General features: G+C 37.5%; 1 protein-coding gene across 1 annotated transcript in view; it reads left to right on the top strand.

Moving 5' to 3' along the window:
* cers1 (ceramide synthase 1) overlaps nucleotides 1–17,630 on the top strand; it is a 33,698-nt gene that overhangs the window by 12,217 nt on the left and 3,851 nt on the right. The window contains exons 2-6 of the mRNA XM_086088920.1: nucleotides 9,676–9,835; nucleotides 13,169–13,349; nucleotides 13,432–13,593; nucleotides 14,409–14,544; nucleotides 15,100–15,293. Coding sequence (XP_085945046.1) covers nucleotides 9,676–9,835; nucleotides 13,169–13,349; nucleotides 13,432–13,593; nucleotides 14,409–14,544; nucleotides 15,100–15,293 — 833 coding nt within the window. The remainder of the gene's footprint in view (nucleotides 1–9,675; nucleotides 9,836–13,168; nucleotides 13,350–13,431; nucleotides 13,594–14,408; nucleotides 14,545–15,099; nucleotides 15,294–17,630) is intronic.

The following is a 17,630-nucleotide window of genomic DNA, read 5'->3' as shown; positions in this document are numbered from 1 at the left end:
CTGCTATTTGGTTGTCTGTGAATTCTGTGAACAAAACTGTAAGAACAGGTGCTAAGGAATACTTTCAAATTTTGTTTTAATACATTTTAAGGGTGTGGCAGGGGCAAAACTATAAATAAAAAAAAACCACACTATATGGCCTCTATCTACTGTATTCATTTTTAGCAGTGATAGTTGACTGTTAATTCGTGCCCCTTTTTTGGCATCCACTGATTGAAAATTCAGTTGTGCACACTAACAGCAGCTTGGCAGCCCGTTTAGATTTTTCACACTCGCCTTTGGAGCGCCTTTCTTTTAATTCACACACTGATGTGAAAGTAAGGCAGCATGACAGTGGACTGGCAAGGCAATTTTGTACAATTGCTGCTTAAGAGAGGCTTTAGACTGGCTACAATGTGACAGCTACTGTATAATCATCAGCCTGCGTAAATCTTCTCCAGCTAATAGAGAAGAGTCAGGCCCGTTTGAAACACACACACACATTTGCACACAACTGTAGTGTCATGTGACCTCCCTCCTAAGCAGTGTTAATAGCATTAGCGCTCACCAGGGACCCAACCTGCTGGGACGCTAACAGACATCCATTTGATTCTCACATGAATGGCCTTCCTGGGATTGGAACTTGCTGGGTGTCACTCACAACTGAACGTACTCAACATAACTTTTGAATTTTCTATAAGGCTTGCTCTAAATTCGTGTCTGCCCGATGTGAATATGAAAATCAGGACTATGTGACAGACACGCTAACCGCTAGCCGTGCTGTCATTTGCTAACCGTTTCTAATCGTTGCTAATCGAGTCGTTTAAAAGTGAGTCGAGAATCAAGTCTCTTTCATGTTCCTTTAAATGAGGGTTTCAATTGTATTACTGTGAACAGTTTGTTCCTTCCATGCATGCGTGATATGAATTATGAGACACAGTTTTGAGTTTGTGATCAAATTTATAAAAAGCGCATGATTTTACAGCAATGTGATAACATAAAAAAAAAGAGCACATGATTGTACACCCACCACCCCTCCCCAATGTGCTGTATAGCATCAAAATAAATATGTATTTTGTAGATTATGCACATTTTGGTATAATGTAAAATAATTTTACCAGGATATGGTATGGCTATTAACTCGTTCACTGCCATAAATTCCTTTAAAAAAAAAAAGACTGTTAAAAATTAGGGGCAAGAGGCGGTTATTTTTTTTAAATTGTAATTAATCGCTTCACTAGTTAATTCACGATTAATCACAGATTTTATATCTGTTCTAAATGTACAATACAAAAATTAATCTAGTTAAACTAATAGAAATAGTTAAAATATTTTTTTTTACGTTTATAGCCGTCAACGGCAGTGAATGAATTAAAAAAAAAAAAGGAAAGAAAATATTATTAAAAATCTGAAGCGTCAGGCGATTAAAGTTTTTAACCGTAATTAATCTCATGACTTCACTAGTTAACTCGCAATTAATCACAAATTTCATATCTGTTCTAAATGTACAATTAAAAAATTATAGGTTTTCATATTCTTGTTAACAAAAGTGGAAAAAAATGTTAAACTAATAGAAATTGTTGAAATAATTTTTTTCACGTTTATAGCCGTCATTGGCAGCAAATGAGTTAAAATAAAAGTGTAAAATTATGGAGAAAGGCTGAAATTGGCAAGAACACGAGAGTCTATTGTCAATATTGAATTATTTCATTACTGTTTATAATGTAGGAATTGAAACTATTAAAGGTTTTCCCCCTGATTCAATGCACAATGCGTGTTGGGAAATCCATATTACGTGATATGGCATAGTTGTGGGATTAAATAGGATTGAGGAACTTGAGAGGAAATTAGTTCAAGAAGTGAGTCATAAATGAAGCTTAAGATGTTTCCAAAAACTTGACACTTTTTTTCTAGACGTTCAGAAAAAGCAGTTCCACCCTGTTTTGGCGCGGACCACATGTCCTGTAAATTTGCTTAAGTTGTGACAAATGCGTGGCCAAAAAGCAGCACAGTCTGATATGCCAGAAGGCGTGTTGATTCTATTCCACAACATATGGACGCTGTTGATTAAATGTTGCCATTATTTTCATAATTTTTCTCAGGTGTCTTAATTAGGACTGAACAATTTTGAAAAATAATCTAATTGCAATTTTTCCCCTCAATATTGCAATTATGATTTAATGTTTTTTTTTAAATACACAAGCAAGCAATAAATTAATCTGTATTACAATAAACAGTTTCAGATTTTTTACCATTTAAATTTTTTTGGGGTCTTATAGGTTAGGCGTACGCAAAAATAAAGGCAAATGGATCATGAATTTATGTGAAAGACATTTGATGTATTTGCTTCAATTACAGTTAATTTACTAAACACTTGGTGCCCTATTTTCATGCCTAGCGCGAGGCTAACTGGGCAGATTGGTGGATTTTTCTTTTGGTATTTTTCTTGACTAGCGCAGATAGAATAATTTTGCCCGTTTGTGGTGCTGTTGTGGGATGGAATGCAGTTGACCTCCGAAGCGGCTCCCCTCATTCTCATTGAAATCACGGCGATCGAAGCACACGCAGTCCTCAACATTGAAGCATTTTATTTGTATTCAAATTATATTGTATGCCATCTTAAAAAATGTGTTCTGGTTTTAATCAACAGATATGACCCAAGGGCCTTAACTAATAAATAAGAGGATCACCATGAAATGTATTTAAAACTAGATCAGTATTCCGCTAGTGTTGGACTGGCCCCTCTGAGAAATGTGAGTTTTCTTGGCAGGGCAGGACTTGGCATCAGGCAGCACGTTTTGGTCCCGTTAGGCCAGCTTCATTCAGACGTCCTCATTACAGGACGGCTCTTTGCTGTTTGACGGAATGGAAAGTGTCCGCACTGTTGAGCTCATTCCTCTAAAGGAGCCCATTTTTGTGTCCCTGCAAACAAGTGTGCATTTCTCCGTTTCAGCCAAGCGAGCCGTGCATTTAAATGAAACCATATGTAACCCCTGAACATTTGTTTACCTCATGTTTACCTCTGCATTTTTCACTTATATGCTCATCGCCGTGAGGTCATTCACGCAGGTCCGATTCTTTTTCATTTAGTCTAATAAAAAATAAATAAAATGCAGCTGCCGGCCCATCTTGAGATGCTCCGTGGACCGCCGCAACTGGCTCCAGTGAGCATACAAGCTGCGGATGATTGAACTTAAATGACCCAGAGAGCGGCGTGTGTGTCTGAGTGGGTGCGATTGAGGGCACAGCGGCATGCTGATTTGCCATCATCACATTTTATACATGCTTCTTTGCTTTTATTTGATTGAATTTGAATCATGAAGAGGAAAGTAAGGGAGGGGTTAATGGTGCTGACTTGTAATTATTATTATGGACCTGGTCAGGAACGGCGCCAACCTTCCTTTCTCTAGTCATTATCCATCCATCCAGTCTCTTAAATGCTTTTTCCCCTGATGCATCCTCGAAGGAGCACTTATCTCTAACTAAATTCAATGTGAACTGAATGTCAGCGTATGGCATAGATGTTCTTTTTAAGTAAAAAGTCTCCAAAGTGTAGACAGGGGTTATGGTTTTGGAATTTTTCATTTTAGTTAGTTTTTATTTAGTTTTGGTTTTGAAATTTAGTTCGTTTGAATTAGTTTTCAAGGTGGTTCTGTTAGTTTGTATTAGTTTTAGTTATTTCATAAATGCTTAGTTTAGTTTTAGTTAGTTTCAGTATTAGTTTTAGGTTTTTTTAAAGTGTGTATTACTTGTGCGCAATATTTAACTCATTCACTGCCATTGACGGCTATAGACGTCAAAAATTCATTCAAACTATTTCTATTAGTTTCACTTTTTTTCCCACTTTTGTTAGCAAGAGTATGAAAACCTAGAAGAAAATGTATTGTACATTTATACCAGATATAAAATTTGTTATTAATCGTGAGTTAACTAGTGAAGTCATGTGATAAATTACAATAAAAAAATTTTTGCCTGATGCCTCTTATTTAAAAAATAAAATAAAATATTATTAAAAAATTTGGGGCGTCAGACGATAATTATTTTTACATTATTATTATTATTTTATTATTCTTTTATTTTTATTGTAATTAATCGCTTGACTTCAATAGTTAACTCACGATTAATCACAAATTTTATATCTGTTATAAATGTACAATAAAAAAATATATAGGTTTTCATACTCTCGTTAACAAAAGTGGGAAAAAATGTCTATAGCCGTCAATGGCAGTGAATGAGTTAAAAACCACCGTGGGAGCAACCTCATCTGTAGGTGCTTTTCTATTGGCTGCTGCCAGATGACGTCTTTTTTGTGTGACACATTTATAAATGTCGTTATTCCGGTTAATATCAAAATAAATCTACTTAAAATCACATTTAAAATCATCCCCAAAGGCTCATGCATTAAATGTAGTTTCAGTTAGTTTTCCTTTTTTTTTTTAAAGCATTTTCATTCTAATTTTATTTTGTTACCGAAATAGTTTTTTGTTCACTAAAATAACCTTGGTGTAGACAAACAACCAATGAAAACGTGTTTTAGAATGCAATGCCTCCATTGGCTGCCAGAACTGTCCCTCAAAGCGTGTCTTTCTGCTTCAGACCACACCTCCACCATTCAAAGAAGAAAAGAAAAGAAGCAGACTGGCAAACTCACTTTGCTTTCATTGAATTCAAAGTCAAATGCCAACAAAAACTGGGCAACAGGATGAGACATTGGCCTTTGAATTATGCTGGTTTCAATTGACCGATTATGTTGGAAAAAGGTCCACTTTCGAATCGCCACACTCAAACAAAAGATTACATCATGTCATAATTACCAGCATAAAATACAATTTGTGCATATATATTTTTCATGCTTTAGATTTGTCAATAATTTGTACAAAATTAAAAATGTGTGGACTGGACTGACTAATAATAGATTTGTTGGGAAAAATAGGAAATTTACAAACTGTGACACAAGAGGTTTCGGCCCGTCACCAGCGATATATTTGACACATATCCATACACACATAGTATGTAAACCTCACATGAAAACCAAGTGACAGCAACTTACTGTGGTTCATAAGCAATTTCTATCTCACAATACAGTTACTTTCATCACTTTCTTATTTGCTAACCTTTTGTTTGACTTGTGGACGTGTGATGACAGCCAAGGGCAAATTCAGGTCAAACCTTTTGATTGCAACCTACAAAGAAAACAAAACGGAAACAAACAGAACAGGAAACAACCCGCCACAAAAATACTGACTTAAATACTGGCAGAATGTGTGCGTGCGCGTAAACGTGACACACAGAGTGTCAGGGTGACGTCATACTGAATTGGAAAGGATCCAGCCGGAAGAATCCAACGGGATGATTGCGGACCATTCCGAGCAGAACCACATGAGCCGGCGTCCTGACTCACTGGCCCAGTTGATCTGCTTATACAACAGGCCGATGAAGTCCATTCACCCTCCATCGTCTCTCATCACGTACTTCCTGGAAGGAGGAGGGGCAAGAACTTTAGAACATGGAGGGTTCAGTCATTAGAGCAGCTGCATGTCAGCGGGGAATGAAAGGAAATGACAAAGAAGGAATGAGGAAGAAGTGAAGAGTGAGCCGAGAGAACCGCTTGTCATTAGTTCTCCTTCACACCAACTCCGACTTGTATTTTTGGTTTCTTTTCTGTTTCCTCCTCTCCTTTGTTGTTTTTAAACAAAGGTAAAAACACAGATGAGAGGCAGTCATAACTTTCAAGCTAGTTCCAAGTTACTGTGGCTAACAAACTACATTTCAAGCAAGTCGCGTGACACGTTAAAAATGGCTTATTTTTTAATGGTCCCAAACCAATCTACATAATTCTATTACTTGATTGTCTTCCTAATTAAATTCATAACCGACAAGAAGCTTAGTTAATGTTTGACCAGTTATCAGTGAGCTAACATATGTAATGCTAATTAACCTAGCTTACGTTTCTGTGGTTTTCATAGTGACGAGTGAAGTTAAATGTTATAGATGTGGTTTTTATCTTTGAGCTGCGGTTCTGATTTGATGAAAAATATCATCCTTGAATGTTGAATCCAAATCTAATCATCTTTTGAGCTCCCTCCGTGATACTTGCTTTATGAAGTGGCCTCTCTGCATCATAGCATTTATTTTCTTCAAAATTTCAAATATAAACAGGCAAGACCAGTTTTAGCCAACCAAAAATTGCTGACCTAAGTCTGACTTGAGTCAATTTGTGTGACTCAAGTCCGTCACTTTCTGGTTAATAGAGCTCAAGGAGGACTGTGGAATGAAATCTGATGAGGGTCTTTCCGAGAGCGGTTGAGGAGAGGGTTCAAGGGTCAAAGGTGAGGTCAAGGCCACTTCTCTGACACGGGTCGAGTGGATTATCTCATTGTCCTTCATCCGCTGTCATAACTGGCACTAGAAGATAGGACTTTGACCAAACTCTTGCTCAGTGACTAAGTGGGACTGCCTCGAACTACTGTAAATCTAAATCTCACATGATACTTGTTTTGAGCAGAAGCTAATTTTAGCCTTCTGTTGTTGTTTTTTTTTTTAGACAGGCCCAGAAATGTAGTGGACCGTATCGCAGGCCTTGATAACTCAGCAAGACTCAAGAGAGGTCTAAAAATATGTCACCCTTCAGAAGACCCAGCGGACGTGGTCTACGGAGGTTTCCAGTGCACTTTCGAAAGCTTTGTCGGGCACACTCGGAGACAAACGACCATTCAAACGAGGGGTGTGCCCAAAAAAAGCAATTTTCATAAGAGTCGCGATTCAGAATCGATTTTATTTGAATAATTTCATACTGTCTTGCCCTTGTTTGTATGCACCTTTATTGGGAGCGCTGTTCATGTTGTACACAGTTTGGCCACTTAGGGGCAGTGTCGTTCCACACGTTCTGATACACTGTTGAATTGTAGCCACATTAGAGAGTAGAAGGAAAAGGTCACGATCAAGTTATGCCAATAAAGGTTGTTTTTTGCAGCGTCTGAAGAGCATATGCCGGTGAGTAATGTTAAGACGCTTCTCTGTAAACGTTCCTGAAGCATTTTGTATGAATAGCCGTTCTTTTGAGTGATAAAAGTGCCACGAATAGCACGCTAATTAGCATTAGCGAGACAGACTGGAGTAGATCATGACAATTCTTTGTACTTTGTACTTCATTGTCAATCAAATCGTTTTGAATCAAAAATCGAATCGCAGACCCAAAAAATCTGAATCGAATCGTGAGACAGTCAAAGATTCCCTCCCCTGCACATTTTTGGAATACTGTAGACCAAAACATTTATGTATAAGAAAAATAGTTTATTGCAATGTAGGTACCTTGAAAAAAAGAATACGCATTAAATCGTGATTGCAATATTGAAGGGGTGGGAGGAAAAAATCGCAATTACCGTTGATTATTTTTTAGAAATCATTCAACCTCAATACAACATTGTGCATTGTTTCCATTTTTAATGAGGAAACACTGGCACGCCAAACTTCCGCCTGGCGCTGCGTGATCATTACAGAGATGTTAGAGATCATCCACATGAAAGGAAACAATGGCGAATGGTGTCGAACAAGCCATGCGGGAATCTGGAACAGCCGTTTAGCAACACATGATTGAGATCCTGTTGTAGTGTTGTAGGCTTTCCCTGCTGTAATGTGGTTCATCGTTCCTGCCTGAGCCACATCACAAATCTTTGCGTATCGGAAAAACCCGTGGAACAAGACTGAGGGGGGGGGGGGGGGGGCACGCTGACAGCTGGCTTCTATAAATAAGTGTCGCAGGCAGGGGGCAGACTGAGCGGGGGAGAAGGAACGCTGGAGTCGAGCTGAGGGTGAAGGAGGGGGCTGACAGATGTGCGGGAGTACACGACGCTATGTCCGCACAGTCTGTTGTCCGCTTCCTGAGCACGCATGCCAATGAGTCATGTGCTCTGTGTGTGCTATATATTTTTTCTTTTGTTTTTTGACTCGTATTTGTCACGACGGCACAGCCCAAAAAGTGTCGCAGTTGAGTGGTGCGCGTGGGCCTGGTAGCTTCCTTCCCTCTCTTACTTTAGACTTGAGGTATGAGTGAGACACGTGAAGAAATAGTATGGTCATTTTTTTAAGTACAGTTCAGTCATATTTAATGTTAAGTACAACATTTGCATAATATCTTTAAGAACAGTTTTTAAACATTTATTTAGGTACACTTAAAAAAAAAAAAAAAGCTTAAATTTTGTTAAGGTTTTTTTGACAAGAGAACATTTTTGAACAATTGTTATCATCCAAACAATGAAAATAAAATAGTACAAATTATTTTGGTCAAAACGAGTGTGATTTACAAATTCAGCAAATTCGCGAGTATAATCCCAATAATCAAAAAATGGCACAACCAGAAACACTCCATGTCTATTAGTTACGGTTTTTAACTCATTCAAACCCCAAAACTTTAATACTTTGTCCTTCACTCCCAAAAACGTATTTATACGTATTTTATGGTTTTTTTTTTTTATGCTAGAGTATACAGAAGGCTCTGATGCAGCTTCTGACCTGAAGAGGTCGCTTAAAGCAATGGTAGTTATTTAAAAAAAATGGCCAGCAGGTAGCAGCAGAGTATAAGACATCAGCCATGGCCATGTTGCAACGACCTCTTTTTGACAGTGTTTTCAGCAGATTTGTGAATAACGATGAAACTTAGCTATATTCTACTGTTAATTGCTGCAAAACGGAAATAGATACAAATATTATTATTTTTTCCTGATGAAAGAACAGACTCTAATCTTTCTTTTGGTAGCTTCCATGTTTTTATAGCAATAGAGCACAATATTCTGTGGACCTTGCAAAGTCTGTCAAAATCCAGTAAAACAGCCGGGAGAGCGAAGAGGATTTCTTCAGTGAAAATGGCTGGGAGAGAATGAGTTAATAAAGTTTTGTGTGCAAAACATTACAATTTATTCATTACTTCAGTATAGTTTTTTTCAAAAAATAGTCCTAATGTTTAAGCAGTAATGATCAAAATTGAAATTGTGCATAATGTTACATTGGATCATTAGAGTAATATTAAATGTGCTTTTTAGGAATAAAAGCTTTGTTTTTGATTAACATTACTACGTTACTGTAATGTCTATGTTAGTCTTTGGAGAACAATCCAAGTACCACGACAAATTATTATGTGAGGTGGTATTTGGTAAAAAAAAAAAAAAAAAGTGACCAAAACTACTGTACACATGAAAGAATGAATGCACGTAAAATACAGGATATGTACTTCATTTTGTATAAAACATTTTGAGAACACAGATTTTTTTTTTTAACCTAGTTTCTTGATTTGCTTGTTCTTTTTTTTTTTTTTTTTTTTTGCTATTAAAGGCAAGGCTCTGTGGCTTTCCCTTGCGAATAGCGCGAGATCACTTAAAAGTCTTGCATACTGTATCTCTCATCATATAAACAACATTCCAACACAATCAGCTTCCGAAGCCAGTAGTTTGCATTTCTGTACTTTATCATCACATTCCTGTGTGTGTACTTTTGTTTGACAGCGTCTTCTCAACCAGGAGGTTTAAAACAAGGAAACTTATTCTTTCGTTCGAAATGAGAACAAGTTGGACGCGAGCTGCTCTCGGAGCGTGTTGCGTTGTGACTTTTCCGAACACATGCCACAACATTCTGCACGTCGACACCATCTAATGATTATCTGTTGCTTGCCCCCCGCCTGACTGTTTGCTGGTGTCTCTGCAGCCTCTGGCACGGTGGTGCAGGTTGCTGCCCAAAGATGCCGCCAAGATGCCGGAGAGCGCGTGGAAGCTGGTCTTCTACACCATGTCGTGGTGCTACAGCACCTACCTGCTCTTTTTCACCGCCTACCCCTTTTTCCGAGACCCGCCCTCTGTCTTCTACAGTAAGTCACAAGCCATTTGGTACACCTGCAATGTTGATGAGAGCGGAAGTTTGGATTGACAGGCGCCATTCCTGCACTTGTGCCAACGACATGGCGTTAAATTAATGCCATTTTTGCATCCCATCAGATGAACGTCGACATTTTTGAAGTGTCAGCATGATCAGAAATGTTCAATTCTGACATTTTCTTTTTATTGATTCAGTGTAATTCAAAAGAGATAACTTTTCATGAGCTGACCGTATAAATGGAAGTTGGTTATAACTTTTTGAATAACTTTTATGTTGGCTGCACAGTGGTATAGTGGTTAGGGTCAGGGGCTTGTCGTCGGTCAGTAATAGGCCGTTAGTAAGGAGTGCATTTGTATAATTGAAGATTGCGACCAGACCAGGTTGTAACCTGCTTATTGCCTGAAGTAAGACTGAGCTCACCTTATTAAATGAGAACCAGTGCTATAGCAAATCTGGAACTTCTATGGTAATACAGTGGAACTTTGATTTAGCAGCGGAAGGGGTCATCTTTTTTTTTTTAACCATTCAGTAGAGTACAAAATTGTTTTTGTATTTTTTTTTCATAGCCTAAAAATGTCCACTACAGTATACAACTTAGTAACTAAATATATATATATATTTTTTTAACTGTTCAAAAAGTTTTTAAAGTTTATCCAAACTTGGTGCTTGGGGTGGAAGTTAATGGCATTCATCTGGTCTTTTTCATGAGCCACGATGTAAGTGCTTATTTATTTATTTTTTAATACCTTAAAATTAGATGCCATAGATAAGAGCTTTCCAAAAAAACAACAACCGTGTTCTGTTACGGAAATAGCATGTTTGAGAGACATGTACACAACTAGCGCCTGAATAAAAAACAGCCATAGATATGAAAAGGTAGCTACAACGCGCTCCTTTCAGCTGAGGGCTTTTGGCGATGCTGAGCTAAAGCTAATGTCCATGCTAAGCTAATGCCCAGGTTTTCCCCTGTCAATATGGCTGCCGCATTGACGTGTGTTTTAACCTGCTCTAGTCCACTGTGGCACCACAGCGCCGTTTACTGGCCTTGTGGGGAATTGCATCCACTTCTAGAACTAACAGCTACTTTAGAAGGGGTGTTTTGAGTGGACTGGAAACGACTTTCTGTCCATTAAATCCGGCTCTGTTGGTTCCGAGTATGTTAAATGGAGGTTCCACTATATTTACATTGTTGCAGTAAAATTTGAATCTGAATTGAAAATGACTTAACGGATTCTAGAGCCCTTGTATTGTATCTCATTAGCTTGCGCAGGTGCACCTAGCGAGCAGTCAAATTCAGTTTCGGGTTGCACAGAGAAAATGCATATTTAATCGGGATGTTACTGAGCCCGTCGCTTATGTAACTTGCTTGGGGTAGAGAAGTCAAGGCAGTTCTACAGTATTTGATCCGCATGAAAAATAGACAAGCTTGTGTATCTCGGCGGCAACAGCGTCGTTCCGTTTCATCCTTTGCCCGTCAGCAGTACTGCTCGGCCACGTAAGCGGCGCAGAAGAGGCCTGTGGGCGGCCGGCCAGCCGTCGTCTGCCCCCGACAGGTTGCATGGATGGAGACGTTTGTGTGTGTGTGTGTGTGTGTGTGTGTGTGTGTGTGTGTGTGTGTGTGTGTGTGTGTGTGTGTGTGTGTGTGTGTGTGTGTGTGTGTGTGTGTGTGTGTGTGTGTGTGTGTGTGTGTGTGTGTGTGTGTGTGTGTGTGTGTGTGTGTGAAACAGCAGCAAGCGGCCTGGCTTGTTGCCACTCTTGAGAGTGCTGCCTTCAAATGTCAGGATAGATTTCTAAGAGTTATATCGAGTTCTTCACTATTTACATTGCTACCATGATCACCCCCAACGGGTTTCTTTTCAGACTGAACTATTAATGGCATTGTGTTGATAAACACGATTTTGGCAGCCACCATTAAATGAACCTGGTCATCGGCAATCTTTACAAAATGCAGGCTCTGCTGCATATCTATTTAAGCACTTTATCAACTAGTAGTCAGCCAACCACCAGGGGGCAACACCTGTTTAAGTCTTGTTGAAGCTAGGCAAGTGACATTAAACATTTAGGCCTTGGTAAAAAAAATTCATTCTTCGGTGAGGTTTTTTTGTTATTATTTATCCTTTATTCTATCTATCTATCTATCTATCTATCTATCTATCTATCTATCTATCTATCTATCTATCTATCTATCTATCTATCTATCTATCTATCTATCGATCTATCTATCTATCTATCTATCTATCTATCTATCTATCTATCTATCTATCTATGTATCTATCTATCCATCCATCCATCCATCCATCCATCCATCTATCTATCTATCTATCTCGCTAGCTAGCTAGATAGCTAGCTAGATAGCTAGCTAGATAGCTAGCGATTTAGCTATTACCTTATTTAGGTATGTTTGTCAATTCATGCTCTGATTCAGACAAATACTTTCTATCTATCTATCCATCCATCCATCCATCCATCCAATGTTATTGTAGATAAAATCAATATATAGGTGCACTCCATTTCCCATATGTGTAAATCAATTTGAGTATGATGATAACTTTATCTATGGAGTACAGTTTGGGATTATTTATTTACTGGATCAAATTTTGGTTACAATACTTTTAATTAAAACATTTTTTTACTGAAACAAATAGGGGTGCACCGATCGATCGGCCAGCCGATTCATCGGCCCCGGTTTCCTTAATTTTGGGTGATCGGTGATCGGCAGATCCCTTAAAAATAAACCGATCTTTTCCACCAATCTCATCTCCCTCCTCAGAGGTCTGAAGAAGTCAGCCACTGTCCTCTTCTGTGACTTTTTCTTTCTACTCTCTAATGTGGCTACAACTTAACAGTGTATTAGGAACCACACTGCCCCTCAGTGGCCAAACCGGGTACAACATGAACAGTGCTCCAAATAAAGACACACACAGACAAAGGCAAGACAGTATAAAATATTTTAAATAAAATCGAGAATCACAATTCTTATGAGAATCGATTTTTTGGCACATCTCTAATATATACACAGTATATATTGTTTAGTTTTTTTTAGAGAGTGATGAGTGGCGCTTTCTTAAATGTGATAATAATGTGTCATGTGTATTATTTTTTGCATATCCTTCCTCTACCTCTTAAAAAAAGAATGTATCTATCAAGTTTAAAAAAATGCTGATTTTCTCTTTATTATTTGCTCACCGCCTTCATAAAATGATTAATAAAATCGATTTTGGGACATTTAAAATCGATTCTGAATCATACTAAATGAGAATCGATTTTTTTGGCACACCCCTACTACTTACTACATACTACAATTACACCCCCTCTGCTTCTCCAGACTGGAAGAGTGGAATGCCAGTGCCTATAGACATCGCCATCGCCTACCTGATCCAGGGCAGCTTCTACGGTCATTCCATCTATGCCACCGTCTACATGGACGCCTGGAGGAAGGACTCCGCTGTCATGGTGGTGCATCACATCATCACCCTGGCACTCATCTGTTTCTCCTACGCCTTCAGGTATTTTTATTTTTTGTCATTACGATCAAACGTGCACGTGCAGTCACACCTGTGGCCTACAAGCTGTTGTGACACCTGGCAGATACCACAACGTGGGCATCCTGGTGTTGTTCCTCCATGACATCAATGACATCCAGCTGGAGTTCACCAAGCTCAACGTCTACCTGAAGTCCAGAGGCGGAGGCTACTTCCTGCTTAATGACGTGCTCGCCAACATGGGCTCGGTCAGCTTTAGCATCACCTGGTGGGTATATGGAAATATGGAAGAGGAGAATTATAGAACTCATCTAATGAGAACTAACATCCGCATTTAGCAAAACAGGACTAAGTTCGCTAACCTTTTTTACGTATTTGGTCATTGTATGCTAACATAACATGCTAGTAGTTTCTGTTAACATACATCAACTTAGTAACCTGAGTAAAAAAAAAAAAGGTGAAATAGATAGAAAAGGATTTTACGGACTATGTTCAAATACTTATGAAAATTGAAAAAATGCTAACATGCTAGCAGTTGGTTATTGCTTGCTTGCTTGCAATGGCAATTAATCAAATGTTAACATTGTTAAGCAAAATGTGGTCTTGAGAATCAAAAGTGCTTAAGCAAACTGATTATGAATTTACATCACACACTATTGTTCATCAAAAATATTAACATACAACCATGCTAGCATTTGCTATGCTAACTTACTGACAGTGCAGTATATCAAGAAAGTGACCCGAGTAGCAAATATGCTAATGCTGATTATTAATGCTATGCTAACATAGCCTACAGCAACATTGTAATGTGTGTAATGAAAGCATCAGGATTTTACATCTTTTCATTTAAAATATTATTTTCTGCCTTATATTTATTTGTATTTAGGTACTAATTGAGACTCAAAAGAAATGTTAAACATGAGTAGTGCGAAAGACGATTGATGATGATGCCCTCGAGTCGAGGACTGCAGTAATCACTCACCTATTTGTGATTTCGCAAAATCACTTATTTTATTTTATTTTTGTATATATATTTTTTGCATGTAAGATGAATTTGTAATTCATGATCTGTCTGTCCCTCAGGTTCTGGTTCCGTCTGTATTGGTTTCCGCTAAAAGTACTGTACGCCACCTGCGTGTCAGTCCCCAACATTCCATTCTACTTCTTCTTCAACACTCTGCTCCTCGCCCTGTTGCTCATGAACATCTACTGGTTCTTGGTATTTTTTTTTAAAATATATATTAACTCATTCACTGCCATTGACGGTTATAAACGTCAAAAAATCAGTTTAACTATTTCTGTTCGTTTAACATTTTTCTTCTACTTTTGTTAACAAGTGTATGAAAACCTAGAATTGTTTTCATTGTTCATTTAGAACAGATATAAAATGTGTGATTAATCGTGAGTTAACTATTGAAGTCATGCGATTAATTACGATTAAAAATAAATATCGCCTAATTTTTAATAATCATCTCGTCAGGCGATAATTTTTTTTTATTGTAATTAATCGCATGACTTCACTAGTTAACTCACGATTAATCACAAATTTTATATCTGTTCTAAATGTACAATGAAAAATTTGTCTAGGTTTTCATACTCTTGTTAACAAAAGTGGGAAAAAATGTTAAACTATTAGAAATAGTTCAAATAATTTTTTGACGTTTATAGCCGTCAATGGCAGTGAATGAGTTAATGATCACAAATATATAACTAATATTTTCACCAGCCAATTCTGGAAATAATTTGATTGTGTCTGTGTTTCCGCCCCCACCAGTTCATCGTCATCTTCGTCGTGAAAGTGCTGAAGATGAAGGAGGTGAATGACGTCAGGGAGTACGAGGAGGGCGAGGAGGAGGAGGGCGCCAAGGCAGCAGCGGGTCTGCTGCAAAAGCCTCAGGCGGCGGCCATGAATCACGGCGGTGATCACCCCGATGATGATGATGCTGGACATCACAACTCTGATGAGGGGTGAGTAGTTACCGACATTTGTTTTTAACTCATTCACTGCCATTGACGGCTATAGACGTCAAAAATGAATTAGAATTATTAGTTTCACATTTTTTTCCACTTTTGTTAACAAGAGTATGAAACCCTAGAAAAAAATGTATTTACACACAACATATGTAAAATTTGTGATTATTCTGGAGTTAACTGGTGAAGTCATGTGATTAATTACAATTAAAAATTTTAATCGCCTGATGCCCCTAATTAAAAAAGAAAGAAAAGATTGTAAAAAATGAGGGACGTCAGACGATTACACTTTTTTAATTGTAATTAATCGATTAATCACAAATTTTATATCTGTTATAAATGCACAATAAAAAAAAAGTCTAGGTTTTCATACTCTTGTTAACAAAAGTGAAGAAAAAAAAGTGAAACTAATATAGTTCAAATTAATTTTTGACGTCTATAGCCGTCAATGGCAGTGAATGAGTTAACGGCATCTCAGTGGGTAAAAGTCGTGCTTCCTGTAGACATCGTTATTGAAATGAGGGGATAACACGCCAACGTCACAGTTGATTAAATAATGTGTTAATTAGTTTACTGTAAATAATAATAAACAAATGGGTAAAATACTTATTTATTTGATTAAATAATTGGTTATTTAATTCCAATTCTAATTAAATTCATTAAAAGAAAATGATAAAGAATGAGCATGCCATTTTTTGTATTATTGTATGAAATGTATCATAGATAATACATTTTAAAATGAGCAGGAAATAAAAAAGTAAAGAAGGAAAAACTATTTCACATCTGTGACCTGGTTCATATGCTCGTTTGCAAAGTCAAATGTGGATTTGAACCCAAACATTTTGGGTCTCACATTCACACCTTCGTACAATTTAGTCATCAATAACATGCATGTTTTTTGGCATGTGGGAGGAAGCAGCAGGAACTGCAAGTCTGGCGAAAAAATATGCAAACTCCACACAAGAAGGTCAGAGATTCAAACTCAGAACCTCTTGACTGTGAGGCAGACGTGTGAACCACTTGTCACTGTGGTGGGAGTGTATTTTATAATCCTCCCAGGAAGTGTTACTGTTTCATCCTTTTTTAGAGTCAATCGATAGACCGTAAATGAACATGTACTCATTACACGCTCCATTGAGTATCTAATGATGGTCACTTCAGTATTTTGCCAGTGACTCACACTGTGATTTAAAAAAATAAATACATTTTTAAAAAACGGCAGCTGGCTATGTAGCTGCTTGAGAGGGGACAAAATATTGTTCTTAGGAAATTTGGACTGGACTGGACTGGTTGTCAGCTGATCACAGAGCAAATATAGACAAACAACCATTCACACTCACACGCCAACGCATAATTTAGAATCAAGACCTTAATCCACGCAAGGCCAGGAAGAACATGCAGACCTGACATAAGGAAGGAGATTTGAACCCAGAACCTCACAATCATGAGGAAGACAAGCTAACCACTAAGGTAACCAGCGTCATGCAACAACTTGTGTTGGACTTGGGAGGTTCCCTACAGTGGGCCTGATGTGCAAAACAGTAAAATATATATATTTAAAATTAAATTTAAAAAAATGCAAATAAAAATAAAAACAACTAGCTAAACAAAACAGCAAAAAGCTAATGCGGCAGCAAATGAAAAAACGCAAAAGGAAAGAACTAAACAAAAAAAGTAAATAAAAAGCTAACACAATCGCAAACCAAAAAAAACACAAAAACAAGTCGCTAAACAAAACATGTTGCAAAAAGCGAAAAATGAAAAACAAAAAGCTATACAAAACAGCAAATGAAAACAAAAGCAACTAGCTAAACAAACCAACAAAAAGCTCATGCAACAGTAAATGAAAAAACACACAAAAAATAAAATAAATAAATAAAAAAGTTGACAAAATCGCAGACAAAAAAGCATAAAAACAAGTCGCTAAACAAAACATGTTACAAAAAGCTAACAACGAAAAAACAAACAAAAAAGAACTAACTAAACAAAACAGCAAAAAGCTAACGCAACAGCGAATGAAAAAAACACAAAACCAAAGAACTAAACCAAAAGCTAACACAACAGCAAATAAAAAAAAACACAAAAACAAATGGCAAAACAAAACAACAAAATGCTGTGTTTAGGTTTTTTGTGTGTGTGTGTGTGTGTTTAGCTTAGTTTGTATTTATTTATTTATTTTTACTGTTGTGTCCAGTTATTTGCTGTTGTGTTTTGCACTTCAGGGCCACCGTAGATTCCACTAAAATCAAGATAATCTGTAGACCTCTTCACTAATGATCAATTGTGGCATCATAAAGACGCATGTGTGTTGTGTCATGCAATCTGCACATGATA

The sequence above is a fragment of the Leptonotus elevatus genome, chromosome 11 (assembly GCF_054856555.1).
Source record: "Leptonotus elevatus isolate MCC_2025b chromosome 11, RoL_Lele_1.0, whole genome shotgun sequence".
Classification (NCBI taxonomy): domain Eukaryota; kingdom Metazoa; phylum Chordata; class Actinopteri; order Syngnathiformes; family Syngnathidae; genus Leptonotus; species Leptonotus elevatus.
The sequence above is the reverse complement of the archived record's forward strand: the minus strand, read 5'-3'. Positions and strand labels throughout refer to the sequence as shown.